Raw genomic sequence first — 15321 nt, forward strand, 5'->3', positions numbered from 1 at the left:
AGTTAAGATAAGAGATATGCAGATTCTTCCCAAACTGTTTTAGGGTTGGAAGCACATGTTGAAAGAACTGATCAGGTATCTTCAGAATGAAAGGCAAAGTCAATTTTGCTCTAAAACGTAAGGGGAAAAAATGTGGTAAGCTCAAGAACCACAGGCAAGCTGTTGGAGCCTGGTCATTGGAGCTCAGAGAGCCCTGCGGCCAGGCGCCCGACTCGGCCGCTGGCTGTGGTTCCCTGCGGTCACACCTGCCTCCCCGACGCTGGCGACCTGCGTGGGGCATTCCTGTGAGGACTTTCTGGTAAGCAAGTGTTTAAGGCTCCCAGCAAACAGCCATGTATACGATTGATCCTGAGCCGTGCTTCCCGGAATAACTTGTTCCCTTGGAGCCTGGGTAATTATGTGCACGGTGGCTCTGTGACAGGCAGGCCCAACTGCTGCTCGGCTCTAGGCAATGGCAACGTTTATTGAACTGTCATCATTCTCTTCTTGAGGCCGGGTTCGAGCTTCCAGAAAAGCACTGATGTTCCCCCTGCCCAACCTGGCAACTGGGGAAGCAGCTTGTACTACTCAGACGGCAAAATAAGTATTCTTTAATTCAAGTTCACCACTCTGTTACTATTTTCAGGGACCTAAATAAATGGCTGCCTACACAGAGGGATTAAGCGTTCGTGTACAACAGAACAGCTCTCTGGGGCACGCCGCTCTCTCCGCATCCGTGTTTTGGACCAGAGCACAGTTCTAAGTCAGGGACAGCCCCAGGCAGGTGCGAGGGAAAAGCTCTGGATGACAGAAGGGTTTGTCAAAACAGGGAAGCTGGGCCTTTCCAGATTCCTACCCACTCCACAGTGGAGGTAGGCAGGCTGGGATTTCCTCCAAGCCCTTCGCTAGGGCTCACGCTGAGTGGAGAGTGTTTGTAAAAATATACAATAAAGTGTTGGTATCCTGAGCCATTTGAGACAATTATATATTAGAACTTAAAACCCATAGATATATACTTCTACTGAATACAGTTATAGCATAAAGTAATCTGGTAGGCAGTGTGGCAAAATGTTAACACTAGTTTCCGCTAGGTTACAGCTTAACATTTTTGTATCGGTATTTTCTATCGTGAACACCTATGACTTACGCAATTATTTAAAAATGTATCTTTAGCCCTGGCTGGTATAGCTCAGTGGATTGAGCATGGGCTGCAAACCAAAGCATCGCAGGTTCGATTCCCAGTCAGGGCACATGCCTGGGTTGCAGGCCACGGCCCCAGAAACCGCACATTGATGTTTCCCTCTCTCTTTCTCCCTCCCTTCCCTCTCTAAAAATGAATAAAATCTTTTAAAAATGTGTCTTTAAACAGTAACTGGAATGTGTATACAATCTGTGAGCCCAGGTTCTTTGCTCTTCCCTGGTGGCCTGTAATTATGTCTCCTTGTTTCACTTCATTGACCAACCTTATCTTTACTCAAAAAAGTAAAGGACCTGAACTCACTATGACCCCGCAACTCCAGGTTTCTGAGTTAATCATGCAGCAAAGTGCTACTTCAAAGGACTGTTTCAACGTCACATTGGAAAGCCCTGATGCGGAAGGCACACACTGGCCACCCCGCGGGCCACAGAGCGGAGCTCCTCTGCGGTCTTGCGCCCCCTGGCCCTGACCTGCCACCCGCCAGGGTTTCCTTAAAAGGCTCTAAGGGAGACAGCACCCCAGCCCACACTCTCTCATTGTGGAAACAAGAGAAATTTCTGCATCAGACATGACTTTATCTTGCAGTAAATGTATCTACCACCACTTCACTCCCAGGTTTTCAACCGTCTGAACATGTAATTTTTTTTAACAAAAGACTTAAACTGTCAGAAGAACAAACCTAGAGATCTGACTTGGGTCCAGATATTTAAATGATGTTTAACTCTTAGCTACTGAGATGTGCAAAATTAGCACCCTAACACCTAGCACATACTATCAAATTCTCTGGTGTGTGAGCATATTTACCGTATTTATAACCATACTTATAACCATATTTATAACCATATGGATAGCATATAAAACTCCAAAAGTGTAACAGTGGCATGTGTCACGGGGGAACCGGGCCCACGGGAAGCCCCCAGCAGGGCTGGTGGTCCCGCTCCCTCCAGACTCAAGGCTTCCTCCTATACAGCACGCTGCGAGGCTTGGTCCCCTTCCAGGGGTGTCCAACCTTTTGGCATCTCTGGGCCACACTGGAAGAAGAGTTGTCTTGGGCCACACATTAAACGTGTTGTGACACATAATCACAAAAAAATCTCATAATGTTTTAAGTAAATGTATGGTTTTGTATTGAGCCACATTCATAGCCATCCTGAGCTGCATGCAGCCCACCCGCCCCAGGTTGAACACCCCTGTAAGTCTAAAGGGTTCATGAACTGAAAGTCAGAAATTACTAGAATCTGGTATACATTTGTCAAAGCACTAGAAATGGCACTTTGCAATTTTTAAACTTCAGAAACAGGCCAGTGAGTACTTTGAGGAAATGCATTCCCATCCTGTATATATTATCAATTGCCTCATCTCGCATTATTTTGACCTTCTCTGAGGTTGCCTGGAGTGTCTCCTCAGCACACAGTGGCCACGGAGCTTGTGGTCTTCACTGGACCACTGCTGAGAGTCAAAGAGGACCATTCATAATGACCGCAGGACAACAGCCTGAGTGGGACTGTCCTGGCACACCCGGACACGGGGTTCCCCTACCCCCAAAATCAGTCCCCTCCTCCAGCATCTCCTTCCTGAGGAACAGAGGCCCCCAGTAATGAGCAACACATTGAACACAAACGTACACTGTGACAGCTCAATGAAGCTAGGACATAAAAGCAAGTTACATGAAAATAAAGTTAACTTACAATTTTAAAAAGTAAAATAATAAAACAAAATAAATTGAATCTTTGTATGGAATGAGGTGCCCTGGAATGGCCCCTAACCTCCAAGGCTGCCTGAGAAATTCACATCTTAGCGGTCGAGGGCCTGATCTGTGTCTAAATAAATTCCCCGGAAGCCGTCTTGGCAAGACCGCCCCTAAAAATAACCTTTCCTCAAGAACCCTGAAAATGTCTGCCTTGCTCCTTCCTCCGGCTGTGCTCTGGGGGTGGGGAGGAAATCGTGATGCTCAAGTATCAAATTCAGCATCCTCAGACATGGCTCTCACCTCCTGCTCCCCCCTCGCAGCAGTAGAAGCAATGGCTACAGGAGCCAAGAGAGGACCAGACCAGTAGACCCGAGGGAGGTCACAGGGTCAGTTAATCAGGCCGGTTTGAAGCAGGAGCAGAGAAGACACCCTGTCGGCACTGACTTCACACGTGGGCACGGGTAGTGGTTAACCATCCACAGGAGGCTGAAAGGCTCCACTTCTGCTTTCTTAGACAGAAGTGCTTTCGCAGCACAACTCTTCTCCTGTTGTGCCTGAAACCTGGGAATTATATCACAGGGTTACGGTCTTAGAAAGGCCACCTTTCAAATATTGGTAAACTCTGGGGAGGCAGGTTTTGGAAATCCAGTTTTTAGGAGGAGAAAATGACAGTGTCAAAAACAGGCAAAATCTTTCTTTCAGAGAACCTGGGGGTTAGGGGAGGTGTTCGGGTGAAGGGGGCGGGGGGTGGGGGTGGGAATACTGCACAACCAGAACGGGTAGAGGGGTGGGGTCTTGGGTGAAGGGAGAGGGGTTCCCAATGGGAAGGCTCGAGTCAGCCAGCTTTGCTGTTTTGCTTCATGATGATTGCTTTCAAAATGTCATTTAGAGAGTAGAGCATTTGTTGAACATAAAAACTTTTTTATCCTTTTGGAATCAGACATCCCTGGTAATCATTTCATAATACATACATGCATACATCAAAACATGTTGTACACTTTAACTATATGCAATTTTTATTTGTCAATTACACCACAATAAAGCTGGAATGAAGGGGGACTGGACTCCCCTTCTTCATGAAACTGGGGATTTCTTCGGTCAATTGGGTTCAGAGGGATTTGCCATATTCTACATCCTCTCTGTTTTCATGTATGTTTGAAGTTTTCCATAATAATAAGTTAAATACCTAAAAGAAAAGCAGGGTCTTAGGATGCAAGGGGGTCCTAGGACTGCCATTTCACAGCATGTTAGAGCAAATCTGCACAGAGCCCAGTCTCAAAAAGTACCCCTGTCCCCTGAGACACCAGGCCCAAGGGGGACAACTCTGGTCTACTAATCTCTACTAATCTCTTGCTTCTGGAAGCCTCATCTTCTATTTCCAAAAGGGATTGTGACTCAGACACTGATGCATCCTGAGCTCCAGCTTCTTTTGGAACTGAGTCAGGCAGACCAGCAGTTAATTCCAAAGATGTGCCCCTGATGGCACGTCCCACACCGTGCGGCTGGGGAGGGTGGGCTGGCTCTGCTGTGGTCCCTTCCTCCTACTGTAATATTTCTGTTGGACAACGCTACTGCTAGAGCCCGGCAAAGAAATCTGTGAATGACAGTAGGTACCACCCCTCAGAAGGTGGTTTCTCACTCTCATCAGGTGTTCCCAGTTTTACCAGTTAGAAATTAATTCTCACACACACACACACACACACACACACACCCTTCCAAAAGGCAGTGAAATGTTAGGAATCCTGAATCCCAGGCTTGTGCTCTGGGTTGTCAGTTACAAACCTGAGCAGAAAGCAACAAAAACAGAAAAGTTTGGTGGTTGAAAGCTCTGCCACTTGTAAACGAAAATATGCAGTAAAGTTATTAACCTCTCTGCATTTTATAAAATTTCAATTGTGAGACAGAACTATATCTTCATAATTTAGACGAAATTCTGTATGTGTGTTTTCAGCTACCATTCCCCACTCTCAGCCACCCGTGGGCAAGTTACTTAACTTCCTAGGTAAAAAAAAAATGAGCATAACAATACTCATCTCTCAAGATTGTTTTGAAAATCTAATAAAATGATATCTATGGTCAAAACAGTGCCCGTAGAAGTCAGGATAGTAGGAATGCTATCAAATTTCCTCCCCCTCTTCTTTTAACCTAGTGACAAAAATCCATATATTAATATATCACTTTTACTGTATTATTGGCATTCTTTTTGTTTTGGGGGGGTCACACTGAAAAAACTTTAAAACATCCTTTCATGCCAAAATTTAACATAAAAGATCTAAGTATGCAAAAAAATAACTAGCCACTTCCTATTTCATACAATGATATACACAGTAGAAAGTTTATAGTTTGCAAAATGTAAAACATACAATGTTTTAGCTTGTGAGATAAGTTATGCATTTCTAAGGGCTATGACCAGCGCAGTTGCTCCTTTAGCGAAAATAAACAAGACCGGATAACTCAAAGTCCTGCTCCCTTCTAAGTCTTGGATTCGACACCTCTCAGTATTCAGGCGGGTTCTGAGCATTTTTCCAACTACTATGGTTTTCCACATCCCATTTCACCCTGCTTCCCTGACAACTGTTTGTTTAGAAACAGACAAATATTCCCTCTCGGGTAAACTCTAAACTGATCGCAATTCTGTGTCTGTCCTTTACACTTTCACGACTGATAACTCTCCAACACCCAAAACACTGATAACATTTTCTAAGCCTTAAAACACTTACATGAAAACAATAACTTACTTCTTTTCTTTAATTTTATAAATGATAAAAATGGAAAAAGGAAAACTATTTTGGAGTTAAATTCTCCATTTAGCATGTTAAGATGAAAGAAATCTGACTTTTTTCAGTAATCCTTACCAATTTTCAAATAGTCTTGCTCAGTGAAGCTATCAAGGGCCATTCTGGTTGCAGAAGGATTTACATCATAGACTTGAGCACAACACCATAAATAATGTCTTGCAGCTTATCACTCCCTGTGAATGAATAACTTATCTCACAAGCTAAAAGACATCCCATTCCACAGCGCCAAGTCTCTGGGCTCCTGTTCCAGCAAGTAAACCAATTGAAATACCACATTCACACCAACTGACGAAATTCCAGTGGAATACCAAGGTGAGATTTCTCCAGGAAGAAAACCAAAGCCACTGACAGTTCAATGGTTTCAGCTCGTCTAGTGTATTTGAGTTTTAGGAGATGCAGTCACATAACTCCACTGCTCCATCCAGAAGTCCTCTGCTTCACTCACCTCTGCACCTCCCAGGTCCATCTTCCCCTCCCCTAGAGTCATGTCACTCCTATACCTATATCTCTACCCTTGACCTTTTTCCTTGATACTTCCATTGAATATTAAGCCCTCAATCTAAACCCAATTCACCCCCTTATTTTCTCAAATGAATAGGAAAGGCATTAAAGATAAAGGTATAAATGAGTAGAACTCAGTTTTATGTCTTGTTCTTGTACAGAACTGGTCGAGGGCCTTAAATATAATTATGTCATGATGGTAACAGGCTTTATCAGATTGAAACTTTTAAAAATACAATTTTAGGAAAAAATTATTGTATCAAGAATTTCATATGGTTCAACCTAATACATATATAGTATCTCAAAGTCCTAATACAGAGCAATGAAATTACCTACACTCTAGTAATTACTCACAACCTTTTGGATATGAAGTGACTTAAAGGACTCCTTAGGACTTCAGAAGACAGGCTTTCTTAATTTGCAATAGCAATGATAACTATCTGTATAAGACTCAAACATAGCTTCATATTAAACACTGTTTTCATTCTCCCAGAACAATCTCATAGTCACCAACGCTTTGGTCCTCACAATCACTAAAAAATGAGTTTTTTCCAAGCATGCCTTTTCATTAATGAAAAATTTCTATAACGAGAATGTGTTTTCAACATATAATAATTTCTAAGGACTACGACCAGCACAGTTACTCCCTAGCAAAATCAAACAAGACAGGACAACGCAAACTCTTGCTCCCTCTAAGTCTTGGATTCGACACCTATCAGCACTCAGGCCGGTTCGGCTCCAGGGCCGCACACATCTTCAGAACCACCTGCAAGCAGTCTGCATTTTCTGGTTCCACTACTCGGAAGCATAGCACATCTTCTAAAAATGTTGTTTTATCATGCTTCATATACAAAAACACAAAATTGAAATTTGTAATTATCTGAATCATAAGTGAATTTTTAATTTTCTTTATTAAGTGGAAAAAAAGTCATTTAAACCAAATTTAGGTTACCAAAACCTTGTTCATTAATATGGTGATACATTTTGTTATAATTTAAATAAAAGTGGATGTATGATTTTTTTTGAATTCCCAAATCTCTAAGTTCCAAATTATTTTATTTTTAAATTCAACTTAAAAATTTTAATTGCACTAATATTTTTTCAGAAATACATTCCACAAATGCGAATGCAGACTGACCAGGCTCAGTGTGGGCCCATGGGCACCAAGACAGGTGCCTCCCAGTGGGGAACCTGAGGAGGAGGAGGAGGAAAAGGAGGAGAAGGAGGAGCTGTGTAGAGAGAGGAGGGGCTGTGGGGGAGGAGGAGGAGCTGCAGAGGGGGAGCTATGGAGGGGGAGGAAGAGCTAGGGAGGAGGGGCTGTGAAGGAGAGGAGCTAAGAAGAGGGAGGAGGAGCTGGGGAGGAGGAACTGAGGAGGAGGAATAGGGGCTGTGGAGGAGGAGGGGCTGTGGAGGAGGAGCTTCAGAGGGGAAGGGGGAGCTGTGGAGGGGCAAGGGGAGCTGTGGAGGGGGAGGGCAGCTGTGGAGAAGGAGGGGAGCTATGGAGGAGGAGCTAGGGAGGAGGGGCTGAGGAGAAGGAGGAACTGAGGAGGAGGAGCTGAGGAGCAGGGGCAGGGGCTGTGGAGGGGGAGGACTGGCTCAGAAAGCACCTGTGGGAGTGGAAGAGCACAGGGCCGGGAGCTCAGGCTTAGCCTCCAGCCACTGTAAGCGGCCCTCCTGAAGCAACAGGAATCACAGAGGGACTTGAGGTTGGGAGCACTGTGGCCAGGCTTGTGTTTTACAAAGATCACTCTTGCCAGCATCATGGAGAAAAGCCTACTGACAAGCACGGTCTGCGGAGGGTGACAAAGTGCAAGGCCACCACCACAGTCCAGGCAGGAAGCACAGAAAGCCTGTGGCCCTAAAGCACAGAGCAGAAGAAAGGGCAGGGTCCAGAGGACATTTGGGGTGGGCTCCTCAGGAGGTGGCAGAGAAGGAGGCCTCAGGATGGCACTCAGGTCCCTGGCTGGGCACCAAGGAGGAAGACAGCTCCTGGACAGGAAGCCACGCAGGAGGGGCACTGAGGAAGAGTCTCCTTTCTCACCAGCCTAGTTGCCCTGGGCATCCCTCTGGGCTTCACCCTGACCTCTGTCCCCTAAACTCACTGAAAGCTCTGTCACTGTCCCTAGTGCCCAGCAGGCCCATAATACTTCTCTGTCACATGAATGAAAGAATGGACAGGCAGGCTGTACTCCCTTATGTTTGGCTCCTCAATAGGTAAAATCACCTTTAGTTTCTGATCTAAAAAACTGTGGGGAGGGAAGGGGTGTGTGTGCGACATATGCTCCCCGACTTCTTTAGAAAGACCAGTGTCTTGCTCTCAAGATTTTCCTTCCTTTGAAATTTCTCGAGCACAGTAGCTAGCTCACTTTACCCTCATCTCTGCTTTCTGTTCTTTCTGGAAGAATCAGTACCGTTCCCAGGGAAACGGTGGTACAGTCCAGACTGTCCTCCAACGTATTCCGTGTCAACTCCTCTGCTCATCACAGCAGCGCCCGCCCACTCCAGATCCGTGTTTCTGTAGGTGTCCCCAGCTGCGCCACTGCAGCGCCTTCTGACAGCTTCTGAAGCTGCGTTCATTACATTTCCAGCGAAGGGTTTTATTCCTCTCCCCGTCCCATCCTCAAGGAACATCTTACTTGGGGTTCAAGTTTCTTCCCTGGGGCTGAGGGGTAGGGCAGCCCCCTAAGAACAAAAAGACAAAAGACAACCTTTCGCCATAGATCTCCTGTACCTGACTGTACACAGCAAACCAAGAGCACGTTTGGAACCACCGTCCCTCTGGGGGCAGAGAGGTTTTTCAGGGTTGATCCTAGATTCTGCCTTTACCCACCTGCCCATCAGCAACTTCTGCTGGACATCAAAGGCTACCTGAGACCCCAGCCCTCCTTCACGTGGTGGCGACCTGGACACACAATGCGCCCCTCAGCACTGCAGTTCACTGCCCTGTACCTGACAACACGCCCTGTACATACTTAGCTCTGCGTCCAGACACCGTCTCCCGGTGTACACCCAGGCTCTGCTCACGAGCTGTCCGCTACTTGTCAACACCACTGTTTTGAGGTTTAAGTCCAGGGGCTCTAATGGTGAGAACGTGTCTGCTGAATTGGATTTATACCACAGCCTGCGCTGGAACAACATGGGCTTATTTAATACTGTTATAATCCCTCCTGATCACTTTCAAATGAATGCCTTCCTCACCACTGCCACCACAGCCTCTAACCTGTTTGCTTGGGGCCCCCAGCAGTGGCTCTCACCCACCCTGATCTCTTCTGCAAACAATACCCTACAAGAATGTGGCTCTTCCAAGCTCAAAACCTGCAGATGTCTGCTCTGCTTAGAGGGTGAAGTCCACACTCACCCTGGCACCCCAGTGCCCTATGTCCTGGCCCAGTTATCAACCCAATTTTCTCTCTAAACTTGCATCTTTAGCTTCAGTGAAGCCCATCTCCTCTTTGCACCCCTTTCATCCCTCCATCGCACCTTGAGCAGCAGACACATCCCAGATGCACGGGCCTCCCTCATCTCTTTGGGTGGGTGAGGAGGTCCCGTGAAATAATGGAGGTGAGGGTACTATGAGAGTGCTAAAGGGTTACGTAAACACATTACTGTTATGACATCACACTCATCACACACACACACACCCAAAAAACCCAAAATAGGCTGTTCACAGTACCTCTCTAGCCAGGAATGCTCCGTTTCTCTTTCCTCCCCACTCAGCTAATATTGAGTTATTACTCAAATTAAGGCCCATTCCAAGCTCTACTTCCTTATAAAGCTGTTATATCATTATCCTCACCCACAATGATTTTCCTTATTTGACCTTTATATAATAAGCATCCGCAACTTAATATAAAATAGTTTCTTGTGTCCTTTCTAAGTGTCTGAGTGTGTGAATCCCATCTAAAGTACATCAGCAGAGTGGGGGAAGTTGTTTAATAGGCAGAGAGTTCCAGTTTGGGATGACGGAAAAGTTTGGGAGATGGACTGTGGGGATGGCTGTGCAATAATATGAATGTATTAAGGTCACCGACTTGTACACTAAAATGGTATATTTTATGTTATGTATGTTTTACCACAATAAAAAAAAAAGCCCATCAAAGTCATGAAGGGGCAAATCTTATGCTTCACCGCCCTCACAAGTCCAAGCGTGGTGCTGACTCCTGTGCAGCACCTGATAAAACGAATTAGATGTGCTGCACAGGATGATCGTACGTGAACGTCTGCAGATCGTTTTACAGCGCATAAAGCTGCTTCAGCATAAACCAGCTTAACCATTTGATCCTGCAAAACCCTGTCACAGGTATCATTTACCCGTGTTTTCTAGATGCACACATGGAACCTTGAAAGGTTTGGTGACTTGATTATGGTCAGAGAGCACCAGGCTGAGCTGTCATCTGGGTCTCAGGAATCCGAGAAATTTTCACAAGCTTTTCATTCACTGTTCACCTTGTGGGAACCGTTAGTGCCTTTTCTCTAGGAAAAATTCATGCACACACATATCTCCTTGTGCAGGGCGAGGGCCCTTCATCTCAGCCTTTAAGCAGCAGCTGCTGTCAAAGGGCACTCACAGGGGTGACTCTGGGGCTCTCAGCTCTTTGTTTAATCCCAACCCTGCAGGCAGCCACTCCCACACATGCATCTTTCCATGCGCCTGACCCCACAGGACATTTTATCCTAGATGACAGGACTGGCAGGAGGTGCTCCAAGGTGAGTGGTGAGTTAATCCATCTATAAACTGTGAATATGTGGAAGAACTTCAATTTCCTTAGGAATGGTGAAGCCAATCAGAACTCTGAATATAGAGCCAATGAAGGATGCTTATGCTTCCTACAACTGGCAGACATGCTTATCCACCATCTTGCCGTACACAGGTTAAGAATGTAAGGCCCTTTTCTGCGTCGAAACATGAGCCACTTCCTTAAAAGGTCTGCGCCTGCCTCCGCAGCGGGGAGGACAGTTCCCTGTGCTGGGGAGATAGCGCACATATTCAGCATTGCTGTCCTGACAAGTCACCTCCTGATTAGGCTTCAGTGGAATTAGGGGCTGAATGTGTTCCTTGGTTCCAGGACAAGCTTGCTTCTAAACGCTGAAGCTCTAGAAGTTTCTAAGGTCCCCTGAAAAGAGCCTAATTTACGTGAATACAAATATTCCTACTCATTGACTAAACAGCTCTGGGAGAGAAGGGGAGCCCTTGAAAATGCCTGTACCTCTTCATGCCAAACGCAACATCATCTGAATTGCCTCCTTTTGGAAAAGGCACTACACTTCCTCAAAAGATTGAAAATAAGTGCCGCGTGATCCAGAAAGTTCACCTCTGGGTATAAAACCAAAACAATTTGAAAGCAGGGTCACAAAGAGATATTTGCACACCCATGCTCACAGCAGCACTATTCACAATAGCCAAAGGATGGAAGCAACTCAATGCCCGTCAACCAATGAATGGATAAACGCAGTGTGCAATATTATTCAACCTTAAAAAGGAAGGAAATTCTAACATATGCTACCACATGGACGAACTTAACAAACATTACGCTCAGTAAAGTAAGCCAGTCACAAAAGGATAAATACTGTATGATTCCACTCACATGAGGCATCTAGAGGAGTTAAACGCATAGAGATAGAAAGTATACTGGTGGTTGCCAGGGGCTGGGAGAAGGGAGAATGGAAAGCTATTGTTTAATGTGTATAAGAGTTGAGCAAAATAAAGAGTTCTGGAGATAGTAACACAACAAAGTGAATGTACTTTTGACACTACTGAACTTAGAAATGGTTAAGATGGTAAATTTTGTTATATGAATTTACCACAATTTTTTTAAAAAACCTCTCATAAAAAAAAAAAAACACTACATTTTTACTAAGTCCTTCTATAGCAAGGATCACCACAGCACAGGAGACTCTGAACTGTGGCTATAATTAGGCACCACGTCTGCTACAACGCTGCAGACGTCACTGTGTGCTCCCTGCATCTGTTGACAGATCTCATACCCAGCATATCACTGAAATGGCAAGTGTGGAGAAAGTGGCCCACAATAGAAACAATGGCATTTTCTCCTCGCCCTGTTCCAACGGTTTGTCTCATAGGACGCAAATAGAGGCCACGGCCCTGGCTGCGCTGACCTCAGAGTTCAGTGTTATTTCGCGGACCTGAGTGGTTCCACACCAAAAGTGGAAATAGAGTATCTTCAGAATTGTTCAGGCCTGTGTCCTAATGTAGTGTGTTGTTTCATTCCCCACCCCCCCCCCAGTGTCTACACACAACTATCTAAGAAAAATAAATAAATTATCATTTTAAACATTTTAGTATTATCTTGAACTAGGATCAGGGAGTATAATTGTTTTTTAATAATATACTTCACATGCTATATAATTATAATATTCACACTGGAAGCCAAAACCTAAAACAATACATAGCCATTCAATATATCCAAAAATATTGTGAATACATTAAAAAATTAAATACATCAGAAAATGTATGTCAATGTGGTCCATGGAAACCAACATTAGCTCTATTCTGCTATTACTTTAAAAAATCAACAGAGGCCATTGTGATTAGACTGTTACTTCCGAAAATTATTAGATGACTATCTGTCCCATTCCTTAGCTATTTTACTGTCCCTCCTAAGGGAGGAAAAAAAGCAATCTTTGAAACAAAGACTTAGAAGATTTTTTAATCCATGAAAAATATAATAATGAAAACTATGAGAATTTTTTTAAAAAGAAATACTCACTGCTAAAAATTAAAGTTATTTTTTAACTTCTTGCTGATTGGTGACACATGAGCTAGTCCAGATGACACATAAGTAACCCTTGGGCCAGGGGTTTCCCTCACAGTAAGTCAATAAACATGGTGGAAGGTTTGAAATGTTATTTTCCTTTGTAGACTCAACTTCTACTTATCACTCCCATTCTCTTGTTTCCAAGAAGGTAGCATTGGTTGGAAGTCTTAGGAAGCTAAGGTGGGAAATGAAATGTAGCTGAATTGGAGCTTTAAAATAATAATAAAAATAATGATAATAATAATAAATGGTATTTTAAAAGAGAGGGTAGACAACAAAAGAGAAATCCTTACATAAAAATACCTCTTGGATATTTGATAACTTTCCAAATATAGGACCTCACTTCTTCCAGTTAACATTTTGTTGGGAGGGAAGTATGGGATGTGTTTTCCAATCATATACTGGTTCACCGCACACTATTGCATGACCACCCACAGTGGCAGCTACACACCACACTCCCCATGCACACATAAGGTTATCAGCTTAAAAGCAGGACCTAAGAAGGGAATCCACTTTGCCCCACCCCCAAATAGGGGGAAACACAGGGCACTCTGCTTTACCATGGCATGGTGTCATGAGGCTGGGTGAGCAGGTCTGTGCTGGCAGGCCTGACCCAGCCAAACTCTTGCCAGTCAAGCAGGAGGTGAATTTATCCTCCTGGTAAGCATCCCTGCTGGTTCCAGCCAAGGGGATCAGGAAGAAACCCTGAAGAGTGGAATGTTCCACTGGGCCCAGGAGAGTGCCAACCAGGATGGCATGAAGCTTTCAGGGCTGGCTCAGTCCCCCGTCCTGTGCACTTACCTCAGTGACCCATAAATAGAGTGTGGATAATCACTACTTTATCGTGAATACCCAGTGTTCACACAGCAACCCCTCTAAGGAGCCTGAGACAGTTAAGAAATGGTGTTCAATGACTGTTTGGGATAGCTCGGTGCACACCACGGGGCCAGGAGAGTGTAACTCTGTGGCCAAGGTCACAGACTCGGGCGTCTCGGGGTCTGGTTAGAGGCAAATCAGAGGAGAAACACTGAACACTGTTCGTTTTGTGCTCTCATGTCACACGCGCGCGCACACACGACACCTGGCTTCATGCCTGTGGTGGACCTGCTCCCCTCTCTAAGGGGCACCGGGCTGCGAGGACCCGGGACAGCACGACTCCTGCCGCTGGTCGCCGCGGCCGGTGACAGACACACAGAGTGACACGGACACGCGGAGTGACACAGACACGCGAGGACGGACACGCACGCCCGCTGACCTTCCGCTGCTGCTTCTCCCAGGCGGGGTCCAGCAGCAGGTCGCGGTCCCACTCCTCCTCCTGGATCATGTACTCATCTTCGTCGTACACGTAGTTGTACTGCACGCCGGGCTCGACTTGGTTCATGGTGCTGGGTGTGGGGGCCTGGACGGCGGACTCGAACTGGCAAGCAGACGGCGGGAGATGCGGAGACGCGGCGGGGCGCGGGCGCGGGCAGAGACGCGGCTCCTCTGGGCGGCGGGCCGGGCGCTGAGTCGCGTGGAAGCACCAGCTCGGGCGCAGAGCTGCTCCACTCAGCTTAATACCTGCGCTCTGTCACGTGGCCGCGCACCCCGCCCCCGCCACGCCCATTCACGCCCTGGCCACGCCCTGGCCACGCCCACGCCACTAGGAGCAGGAGCAGGTGGACTGGAGCGCGCGGGCTCCAAGCTGCTCCAGGACCCGGGTCTGGCAACCCGCTACCGCCGCTGCCCAGACCCCTCCGCCGCGATCTGAGTCCCCACCCCGCCCACCTGCTCCCTCCAGCTCTGGCTGCAGCGGCTGGATTCGTGGGCGCCTGGGTGAGCACTCTGATGGGGGGGGTGTACATGGGCCAGGAGGGACCCCCATAGCCTGGGTCCCTGACCACCCCACAACGTGTCCATATTTTTTGTGTATCGTTTGCATATTCACGGTTCCATATCTTTGCACATATTCATTAGCTATCGCACAAAATACATATGCTCCTCAGAAGTAACGTTGAAGAGCTACAGAATACTCTTTCTTCTTCCCCTTCTCTACATCCTCACCTGGGGAAATCAAGGCATGGGACTTGGACCAACCATATTAAAAGGTCAAGACTACCACAAGAAGTGTCAGCTTTCGCCTGCCAGTCATAAATTTAAAAAAACTGACAATGGAGGAAAAACAACTTCATGTTTCTGTCCACGCTGTCCTGATGTGTCACCCTTAAGCCTTTTCATCCCCATAGTGCTGGTTCGTGCTCCCTATCAGTTATGCCCCTGAAGGAACCATGGTAAGGTCTCCTGGGACAAGCAGTTTGAAATTTTTTTCCCATTTGTTACACACCTACTGTGACCTAAACAACTGCATCTTTTGGTGATGTGTTTCAAAGTGAAAGTGGG

General features: G+C 46.1%; 1 protein-coding gene across 1 annotated transcript in view; it reads right to left on the reverse strand.

The window, feature by feature from the left end:
- ACTN2 (actinin alpha 2) overlaps positions 1 to 14475 on the reverse strand; it is a 65078-nt gene extending 50603 nt beyond the window's left edge. The window contains exon 1 of the mRNA XM_045860439.1: positions 14198 to 14475. Coding sequence (XP_045716395.1) covers positions 14198 to 14323 — 126 coding nt within the window. The 5' untranslated portion in view covers positions 14324 to 14475. The remainder of the gene's footprint in view (positions 1 to 14197) is intronic.
- Between the last annotated feature and the right edge of the window lie 846 nt (positions 14476 to 15321).

This window comes from Phyllostomus hastatus, unplaced genomic scaffold, assembly GCF_019186645.2.
Source record: "Phyllostomus hastatus isolate PE091 unplaced genomic scaffold, TTU_PhHast_1.1 phas_contig_148, whole genome shotgun sequence".
In the NCBI taxonomy this organism is placed as follows: domain Eukaryota; kingdom Metazoa; phylum Chordata; class Mammalia; order Chiroptera; family Phyllostomidae; genus Phyllostomus; species Phyllostomus hastatus.